Here is a 10,726-nt window from a genome sequence, read left to right on the forward strand (position 1 = left end):
TCCTGCGCGGCAGCGAAGGCGCCCGTCCAGCCGCCGTGTCGCCGCCAGAGCCCAGAAACCCACACAGGGCCCCCCACCACAACCGCAAACCAGCTGAGGGGCGGGCGGATGGGGCCGCCGCACCCTCTACCGCACGCCTCCCAGCCCAGCCCCCGGGGTCCCCACGCACGTGACGGGGCAATATGACCCAAGTCCCACGCAGGACTGGGACACCGAGCCAGGCGACGTGGGTTACTACAGGATGGCAACACCCCAGAGACCCCACACGGGAGACAGACACCGTGCCGACTGTTCTGGGAGTCCCCCCGAGCAATGCAGGCGCGACACAGCAACCCCCAAAGGATGACTGGCCGCAGGGCCGACCACCCCACGACCCCTCACGATGGTCCCCCACACAGCCAGTTTGTGCGCCCACCACCAGTTCCAGGGCAGGGCTTGCGTCCAGCTTACCGTGAGGCCCAGGCTCCTCAGGAACCTGGCTCCTGCCTGCGTGCCCCGAGCACGCTGGCCCGACCCTTACCCGACAGTCCCCAGGCTCAAAGAGCCATTTTACATCTGCAGGGCACCCAGGGCAGGGCCAGTGTGAGACCACACTGTCCATCCTTCTGCACCCTGGCTCTATCACAAGGGACAGACAGAAAAGCGTTGGGTGGGACAAGACAAGGGCCTGAGGTTGGACAGGCTGACTGGGTGGCCCCCAGAGGAAACAGTATCTAGCAGAGTCCTGGGGGCTGGAGACTTGAGATCTAGAAGACAATTTTGGTTGTGCTTAACTCAAGGGCAGAGGGACAGTCCTGCCCAGCTAGGCAGTGGCATCTTTTCTTCCACAGGACCAGGGCACCCAAGCTGGCCCAGACACTGGAGGACACATGGGGGGCCCACAGTGTTGGGCAGAGGTGAGAGGGCCCACCCACTTCAGCCTGTGTGACCTTCAGCTTGGACCTTATTGTTCCTGACTCCCCATTGGAGGCTGAAACTGGCCCAAACCAGCATTCCTGCCCCGGGGAGCTGACTGGGTGTCTCTGCAGGCATGGACAGGTGTCCAGAGAGGCAGCGAGAATGGGCAGAGACCCCACACCTGTATGGTTGCAAAATCTCATGGGGGAGACCTTGTGGTTCAGGGTGCATTGCTCCACATCTGAAGAACTGACAGCTCCCTCCCATGGGCGTGAACCTTCTCCTACCCACATGTCCACTCAACACCAGGTTTTCCTATGGCTGCCAACACAGGAAAACTAGGAAAGGGGTCCATACAAAACAAGAAAAGAGATGTCTTTGCTTTCGCAGACTCCATGGTGCTGGAGAAGATTCTTGAGTGTCCCTTGGACTGCAAGGAAATCAAACCAGTCAATCCTAAAGGAAATCAACCCTGAATATTCATCGGAAGGGCTGAAGTTGAAGCTGAAGATCCAATACTTTGGCCACCTGATGAGAAGAACTGACTCATTGGAAAAGACCCTGATGCTGGGAAAGATTGACAGCAGGAGGAGAAGGGAGCAACAGAGGATGAGACAGTTGGATGTCAGCACCGACTCAATGGACATGAGTTTGAGCAAACTCTGGGAGATGGTGAAGGAGGACAGGGAAGCCTGGCGTGCTGCTGTCCATGGGGTCGCAAAGAGTCAGACATGACTTCGCAAGTAAACAATATCTGGACCAAAAATTTTCTATTGTACCTGAGTCTGTTCCTTCTACATGGCTTTGACTCCCATACAGGTAATTGAAAGAAGGTGGTTGGAGGGCTGGACAGGAAGGGTTTTCAGCCAAACGCTCGATTCCTCCTGCTCCTTCAGCCAAGCCAGCATTCTCAGGAGGGCCCAAAGCCTGAGGGCCCCTGGATGGGCAGTGCCTGACTCCAGGGGGCCCCCTCCCCTCTGCCCTCTGGCTTTGCAGGGCTCCAGGAAGGGGTCTTAAGAGGGGACCAGGTGGAGGAGACAATACTCCCAGAGCTTGAGAACCCAGGTTGAAGCCAAAGTGACTGTGCATAGGTGAGGGGGGCAGGTGAGGAGTGAAGGGCCCTGAGATTCAGGGAAGGGCCTGGACTGGTTTGTAAAACTTCACTGCTTCAGTGAACTTTGAGGTTTCTTTCCCCGAAAGATGTTGGAGTTTCTGGAGCAGCCGACCCCACCCCAACCACCATGGGCCAGGGCTGCTGTGCCTAGAGAGTCAGCCTGGTCCTGTCTTCTCCACAAGCCCAGCTGGGGCCCCACCTGCTGACCTTCCTCCCATCAACTCATCACCACAGCTGTCCTGGCCAGTGGCCTACTCCTCCCACTGACCACTGCCACAGGCCACTCACCCCGCTGGCAGGTGGAGGGGCCAGGCCACAGGCACAGCCATGTCACGGGGCAGAGGAAGAACCCAGTGCACCAGGCCACCTAGCTCACTCCCCAGCCTTTGCTGCACTGATAGGTATGGGTCATGCACATGTTCGCTTAAGATATAAGCATGCACTTAGGGAATGCGTACCCTGATGGGCACGAGCCAAGTTCTGGGACCAGTGGGGAAGGAGACCAAATCCTGCCCTCTGTGGCATCCGTCTCCTGCAGCCAAGGAGGCCAAGGATCGACATCCCTGCTTGTAAGGAAGCAAGGTCATTCAGGCCCCTCAGAGGCCTCCAGCAGTTGGGTGCTGGCTTTGGAACTGGCAGCGCCCCAGGACCCAGGAGATGCACATGTTGGCAGTGATGTGGTATCCATTGCCATGGGGAACAGCTCAGAGGCCCAGCTAGGGAAATGGACCAGGAAACTCAGGTCAGCAAGTCCTTACATAGACGCCCACAGACAGCTTCCCTGGAGGACCAGCCTTGCCCTCCTTGGTCCCACCTGCTCCCGACTCCCTGCTCCCTGGGAAGAAAACACCTGGCCTCAAACAAGCACAGACTGCCATTATCAGGAAAGGGCTAAGATCCTGTTTATTTTTATTTTGTTTAGCGGTTTGTTTGATTTTGGGCTGTGCTGGGTCTTTGTTGCTTAGCCGCAAGCAGGAGCTACCTTTGATTGCAGTGCTTGGCTTCTCCTTGCAGTGGCTTCTTTTGCTGAAAGCTCTAGGGCGTGGCCCAGTGGTTTGTGGCACACAGGCTTTGTTGCTCTGTGGCATGTGGAATCTTCCCGGGCCAGGGACTGAACCTATGTCCCCTGCTTTGGCAGGCAGATTCTTATCCACTACTCCACTGGGGAAGTCCCTAAGATACTGTTTTAAAACTTTAAATTTGAAAAAAAAAATCATTTAAGTAACACAAGTTTGATAAAAACTTAAACCTTTTACCTTAGTTTGAGTTCCACTGAAGCAGATCCTGAGACAAAGATTTGGGTCCACACAGTGTGTCTGGGAGATGTTTCCAGGTGGGAGGAAGGTGGGCGGAGGGAAGGCATGTGTGTCACCAGCCTGCCACTTCAAGCTCCTGGAACTGGACTGTGGGGCCCAGAGCAATGCCATGGGGCTGTCCTGATTGAGGTCAGAGCCCGAGGAGGAAAAAGACATCTGCTGGCCAGGCAGCTTGATTACTTATGCGATTGAGCCAATAAGGAAATGAATTATTGGTGACAAGTCAGATGGGAATTTAAGAATGGAAAGGAATAAATAAGTGCATGGCATTGGATTGGACTTATCCATGTGGACCCATGAAACTGTAAAAGTGGATGCATATTTGTACAGGCATCCATATAACCCCGAGCTCTCCCCAGGGAGAGGCCCTGAGAAGAGAGACACCCCCAACAGCAGCAAGCACCCTGAGAAGCTGTGTCTTGGCTTCTAAGTGCCATCCTCCACTAAAAGGAAGCAGGGTCCTTTGGAGAAACATTTGGTCATAGGGCTTGGGCAGAGAGAGGGTAGAAAGAGTCTGAAACATCTTACCATGTCTGGAAGTAGGGAGGTCCAAAGGATAACAGGGACTGGTCAAGAGAGACTGTGTAGCCGCTTCAAGAGGACGGGCACCCACTGGCAAGTCAGAGATGCTCACAATGGTAGGGAATCATAACCACAAAACAAAATAGAAAACCAGAGGGCTGTGCATAGCCAGCGTATTTAAATATGTATTAAAATAATAATATTTGTAACTTGAAAGTTTGGTGAGAAATGGTCTATTTGCCTTGTTTTACAGTTCTTCCCCACAAGGCTCCCATCAACTGCAAAGGGAAGATGAGTGAGTTCCTGGCGGGGGACACTAGCAGGCACCACCCAAACCCAGTCATCCCAGTGGACGCCAGCAATCATCATATTAATTGTGACCCTGCACCACCTGAGTGCAGGGGCAGTGGGGGGCAGAGAGTCACTTCCCTCTATCCTGCCAAAGAGGCATAGCCTGCATCTGACCATGCCGAACCTCTAGCACCCACACAGAAGGACTTTGTACAGAAAGGCGGGCCTGGAACCTTCAAAGGCATCAGGGTCCTGACAGAGAAAGTCCGAAGAATATTCCGGACCGATGCAGATGAAAGTTATAAAGGCTCAGAGCAATGTGTGGTCCCTGGCTGGACATGGTTACTGCCAACGATGTTATCAGAGCAGCTTGGAATGAGTCTGGGGAGCAGAGGGCAGCAGCCCTGCCCAGGACGTGGCACTGCAGGGTGTGATGGAGTCCCATGCCAGCAGTTCACTCTCACAAGGCACATGGGGTGTGGGGAGGGTGGGTTCCTGTACTATTCTTGCAACTGCTAACTTCTCTGTTAACCTGAGATTGTTAGAAAACACCCAGTTTATTTCTAAGAATGTCACAGGGAGGAGGCATGGGTTCTCTGTTGGGTCCTATGAGCCTGAGCTGCCCAGTGGAGTGGGCACCAACCTAGGGCCACTGAAAACCCTCCAGTCAAGCAAGGCAGGTGAGACTCCACGAGTGTCTGCTGCAACTCCAGCTGAGATGGCAGACGAGCTGGACCGCTTCCTGGCCCAGTATGAACGCGTGCCGGGGAACATAGGTCTGCTCTTTAAATGTTCTGTGAAAAGGCAGAAAGAAAGCGCTCTGCAGGCCTGGAGGCAAGGACAGAAGGCAAGCCCCATGGTGGAGCAGGGTGGAGACTGAGCAGCCTACCTGGGGCTTGGAGCTGGCGTCACGCCCCCAAGGACAGGGGCTTAAGCACACCATCAGATGCAGTTGAGGCCACAGGCCACTTCTCAAATAGGAGCTGGAACCAAGCTTCCAGCATGACCACACAGGCTCAGAAGAGGCTGTCTGGTCCCTGAATGGGATGTAGAGATTCTTCCCAGCAGCCCAGAGAAGGAGCCCAGAGAGCAACCAGCCCAGAGCAGGACAAGAGAGCAGAGGGTGCCAGGATGTGATGGACTATAGAACGCATTTGACAAGCTCCAAACTGTATGGAGGGCTTTCCAGGTGGCACCAGTGGTAAAGAACCTGCCTGCCAATGCAGGAGGTGTAAGAGACACAGGTCGGGAAGATGCCCTAGAGAAGGGCATGGCAACCCACTTCAGTACTCTTACCTGGAGAATCCCATGGACAGAGGAGCCTGGTGGGCTACCGTCCGTGAGGTTGCACAAAGAGTTGGACATGACTAAAGTGACTCAGCAAGCAAGCAAGCAACTGTATGGAGGGCCTCCTGGCTGAGGTGGAAGATATTAGCTCTAGGCACTAGCTCAGCAGTTGAAAAAGAAAGCAAGGCAAATATTAACTCCAGGAAAAACAAAGGGAAAATCTAAGTAGAGTTCACCAGTTGGCTTAAGCAGTGAATGTATTGACATAGTTATAGTAGTGTAAACAACAACTTAGCACATTTGAGGGGAGAAAGGAAGAGAAAGTCAGGCAGGGGCAGGGGGTGTTGGATCAGAGCTGCTCCAGTGACCTGTCACAGAGTCCAAAACTTGAAGAAAGGAACAGCAGGAGCACATAATTCATAAAAATGGAGAAAAATCAGAGAAGGAACAGCTGAAAGAATTGAGAGAGGCTGAGCCCAGGCCACTGGACCCAGGGTCAGGGGGAGGTGGCTCAGTGACCACTACAGACTTGTCCACAGTGTCCTAACCTCTTGGGTTCTTTTTGTTCCTTTCATCTATGCGTCTTTCTTTGGTAAGAATCAAACAAACAGAGCGGAACTCTAAACTAAAAATAAGTAACAACGAAAAGACGCAGTCACATGTTGTTGCTGTTCAGATGCTCAGTCGTGTTCGACTCTTTGCAACCCCATGGACTGCAGCACAACAGGCTTCCCTGTCCTTCACCATCTCTTGGAGTTTGCTCAAATTCATGTCCATTGAGTCAGTCATGCCATCCAACCATCTCATCCTCACATTCCCTCCCTCAAAATGACACAGTTTGGGACATTAAAGAATACACTTTGAATAAGTCATCAATTTAAGAAGGAATCAAAATGGAAATCACAAGTTTTCAGCTGAAAGTCAATAGAACACTTTCAATCATGGGCTCAGACGCTTATGGTCCTCAGTTTCTGTGTCAGAAACAAGAAAGTAGGTTTTCCCAAGTGAGAGAACCACAGATATTTTAAATTCTTCTTCGTGATGACCTGCATTTTCTGGTCTTCCAAAGAAGCTGCTTCAGTCTTACTGACCTTCCCTCTCGTTTCTTTTGAATCATTCTGTCTGGGAAGGAGTCTCCCCTCCCCCCATGAAAACTTCTGTAGGGTCGGCCTCCTGGCCTGTGTAAGAACTACTACTCACCCAGGGGCTGAAGGTGTGTGTGCCTCCCCTGGGTACTCAGGGGCCAAGGCCTGGGCTGGGTCCCACATGGGTCTGGCACCCAGTACTCAGGCCAGACCTGCTTCATGGTGGTCAGCTGGAGTGGTGCTTGGAAAGCTGAGCTGAGCACCTGGCTACGGGGCATGGGAAACGCCAATGGCCATGAGGGTGAGCCCGGCACACCACCGCAGAGGCTGGCAGAGGGTGGGGGCTGCCTCCCCTGGAGCCCCAGGTCCTGCCCACCCCCACTGCAGACAGCAGCCCCAAACCCTGACCCCACCCAGGAGCTGTCACCATCTTCCTGGAATGGGGAGGGACGAGTGGGCCCCTTTCCCATACCAGATACAGCCATCCAAATGCCCACCCCATGGCCCTGAGGCCCTATCCAACCCCCTCACTGTAGCAGGCCTGGCCCCAGCCTCTGGGCACTTGGCCTCAGCCTGCAGGGAGCTCTGTGGGCACCTGCCCTGCGGCCTCACCCCCGCCCAACAAGACCCTGTCCCCTGAAGCGTCCTACACTGCTCCAAGCGGAACGTGCCCCTTGCTGGCCACGCCCCACCGATCACAGGGTGGCCGCCTATGGCTTGTAGCCCTGGGCCCCAGGATGAGGGGCCAGGGTGCTGAACTGCAAGGAGCAGGGAGCCAAGCCCTTCAAGGACCCCCTAATGTCCCCTTAAGCAGCAGAACTGCTGAGCAGTGCCAGGTGGGCACCAGGGACATGATAGGTGGAAAGGCAGCTCCTTGCCTGCAGGAAGTTTCCCACCAGACAGCTGCTGGTATCAACAGAAGAGTCCGGTGGTCAGGATGGCCTCTCCAGACCGGTTGCCAGGGCCGCTGTGATACATGAACCTACACACGCAGCTCTGAGGACATGATGTCACTTCCTGCATCACGGCAGGGCGCACATAGGCTCTGGAGGCCTGGGACCTGCCCAGGGCACTGTGTAGTGAGGACATGGGCACCCAGGTGAGGCCCAGCCACCCGCAGCAGGTGTTGGATGGGAGCTCTGATGAACAGTCCGGGCAGGGGGCTGCTCTGAGGGCCACTCGGAGACCCCAGTGACCCTAGTGAAGCATGGAGCAACAAGGACCCCCTACCTTTAGGACACACCCAGTTGACCTCCCAGCAGCCAGATAAAGCCTGAGATCCAGAGGGACCCCCGGCCTCTCCCATCTTCACCCCCACACCCCCAGCACTAGAATAGGCCCTACCTCCTGTCTCCTGGGCCCATGGCCCCTCCAGCTGCCTTCTTCTCATCATCCTTCCTAGCCACACTTCCTGGGAGCAGGGTCTGCCCACCCTGAGCTCCTAGCCCTCTCCGGTGTCCTCTGTGTACATCCCCCCCCCGCCCCCCGCACCAGGCCCTGGGGTTGTCTCTTCTAGTTTGTGACCTAGCCCTTTCCAGTGAGGAGCAAGCACTCTGGATACCTGTTAGTGGACATCTGATGGTGGTCTCATGGGTCAAGGGACCTTCCTCCAGTCCAAGCAACCAGGGGGTCAGAGGTCCACAGGCTGGGTGCTTTGGGAGCTGTTTCCTACTGGGGGTGGTGGTGGATTGCTCCGGGGCCCTGAGCATGCCCACTGCGGCTGTTCTGAGCCCCTCCCCTCTGGGCCTGAGGTTGCCTCTCCAGGAGAGAGGGCTGCTGGGCTGGCTCTGAGGTTTGGGCCTATCCCACATTGGGTGAGGGATGCTGCACACCCCAGAGGGGAGGGGACACCAAGGGGTGTCAGACCAGCCTCCAGCAGGGAAGAAAGAAGAGGGAGGCCACGTCCCCCTGGCTAAGCATCCTGGGAAGGGGCTGAAAGACAGAGGGCAGCTAGTGCCCACCCCCATCCAAGGCCCCCCACGCTGCTCCCAGAGAATCTTGGGCACTTAGAGGCCCCTGCTCTGACCACACTCCTACTGGTGCCCAGGTCGGAGGGTAGAGCAGGGTGGATCTTGGTCTAAGAACCCCAGGCCCATCCACAGCACCTGGGCCTGGTCCCTCCCTGGCCCCTCCAGCCCCAGGAGGACCTGTGCCCCGGCTCTGCACCCCAGGACAGCCAGCAGCCCCTGCCTGCCTCCAGGCCCTGGGCCCCTCTCTCCTCGTAAATCGGAGCCACACTCCGGCCTAAGCAGCCCCCCCGCCCTCCTGCCGTCATTCCTGGCAGACTCTGCAGTGAGCTCACCCTTACATAAGGCATCTGAGCTATTTCTTGGGGGAACGAGCTCCCCCTGCACGGGGCTCCATTCCCCCCTCGCTTCTGCAGCCATCGACCGCCACCGGCCAAGGGCATCTGGGCACCAGAGGCAAGACCCCTGCACTCCCAGGGTCCCATCCCATGTGGGGAGAGGGCTCCCCTAACCCTGCAGAACAAGGGTGGAAGAGAAGAGACTATAGGTTCTTCCAGATTTGTTGAGGGACTGTGGGCAGAGATGCAGCCCCACTGCCAGCCTAGGCAGGAAGGGGAGAAGAAAAGGATTTCCCCAGGGCACTGCGAATGGGATGGACTGCCTTCCCTCTGGGCCTGGGAGTGGCCCACTGCTGTGCTTTCAGCACCTTGCCTGGTGCTCTTGGCCCCTCTGAGAGCACTTGGTTCATCCACGGGCCCTGAGCCCAACATTTCAGCCAGGACTGTGTTCTTAGAAGGAGCAGCAATCAGAGTCCCCTTTGGTCAGGACAGAGGACCCCTCCCCGCGAAGTGCCACCAGAGCCTCCAGCAGGGCAGCTCTGTTTCCTGGAGGTGGGCACCAATCCAGGAGCCCCTCGAGGCTGCACAGTCCTCTCAGGACTCTGGGGAGAAGAACCCAGGGACCTCAGACCTCCTGCCTCATTTCTGTGTCCTGGGACCATGAGGACACAGCAGGCCCCAGAGGCTGCAGCTGAAGGGGCGTCCCGACAGCGTGTGCTGAGTGTTTTGGGAGTCATGCTGGCTCCTGGCCTGGAGAGGAGCAAGTCAAGTCCCCTCAGGGAAACTCAGAGAGGGGTGGCCATGGGACCGGAGGGACCAGGCCCACTGCTGCTTCTCCCCTGGGATGCCCTTCCCCCACTCCCCCGGGCCTGGGCAACTGAGCCTTGGGACTCCATGCAGACCGCCCATCCAGGCTGCTGGGCGTCCAGAGCTCCTGCCTCTCTGCCACAGGAGGAAGAGGGGAGGAAAGTGGCCCCAGCGCTGCCTCCAACGCCTGGAGAAAGCGGACTCCAGACACTCCCGCTGGAGCCTGGCTGCGCCACGCCCTGCTTGGGGACAAAGCTCTGGGATGGCAGGCGGCAGGGACCCCAGGACTGCGGGCTGCGGTGGGGCTGAGCCGGAAGCCCCAAGGCCCCTCCTGCAGCCTGCAGCCCTGGGTCTCTGTCCTCCTCAAGAAACAGGGAAGGAGACCGTGTTTTCCTTTCTTTTCAGACTCTAGTTCTTGGAACTTACACCCTCTTGGGTTTGCTATTTTTACCCACCCTGAGCCTTCCGGTCTCCATGGCGACGCCTCCAAACAGCAGATTCCAGGCGGCAATGACGTCACCTGTCCCTTTCCTGCCGCCCAGGCCTCCAGCCGCTGCCACGGGGCCGCCCCAGCCACTCCCCGCCTCCCTCCCGGCTAAGCCCCGGAGGTGTGGGCCTTGCCGCCTCCCCATGCCTGCTGCCCACCAGCCAGGCCCTTCCTCGGGGCCCTAGGCCTGGGCTCCCTGCCACGCCAGTGCCTGTGGGAGCTGCTGCAACCCTGGCAGCCCAGGAGGCAGGCCTCACTGGCTTTGCCCCTGCAGCCCTTCTGGTGACCATGCTGGGCCATCAGAATGGCAGGAGCATGGAGAGGCCCTGTGGCCTGGTCTGATACACACCAGCTGTCACATTGCCCCCCTGCTCCAGGGCTGCTGCCTCCCCCATCCCCAGTGCGTGGTCTGCGGGTCTCAGGCTCCACATCTTGGGCCTAGTCTGACTGCAGGACTGGGGGGCCATGGTCCCTCCTCCTGGCCGAGGTGTCCTGTAGTTGGTTACGAGGCTGCGTCTCTATCTGGGCCACACTTTACCCAACTGTCCCTTCAACACTCAGCCTGAGGGCTGCCCTCAGCCCAGACCGATGGTGGGGGGACAGTTGGGTAAAGTG

At 57.0% G+C, this 10,726-nt stretch overlaps 1 protein-coding gene across 1 annotated transcript in view; it reads right to left on the bottom strand.

Annotated features, from left to right (window-relative positions):
* SKI (SKI proto-oncogene) overlaps nucleotides 1–2,429 on the bottom strand; it is a 56,438-nt gene extending 54,009 nt beyond the window's left edge. Inside the window, 1 exon segment of the mRNA XM_010850215.1 lies at nucleotides 2,388–2,429. Within this exon segment, the coding sequence (XP_010848517.1) occupies nucleotides 2,388–2,429 (42 nt within the window).
* Nucleotides 2,430–10,726: the final 8,297 nt, after the last annotated feature.

Source organism: Bison bison, unplaced genomic scaffold (genome assembly GCF_000754665.1).
Source record: "Bison bison bison isolate TAMUID 2011002044 unplaced genomic scaffold, Bison_UMD1.0 scf7180017864289, whole genome shotgun sequence".
NCBI lineage: Eukaryota > Metazoa > Chordata > Mammalia > Artiodactyla > Bovidae > Bison > Bison bison.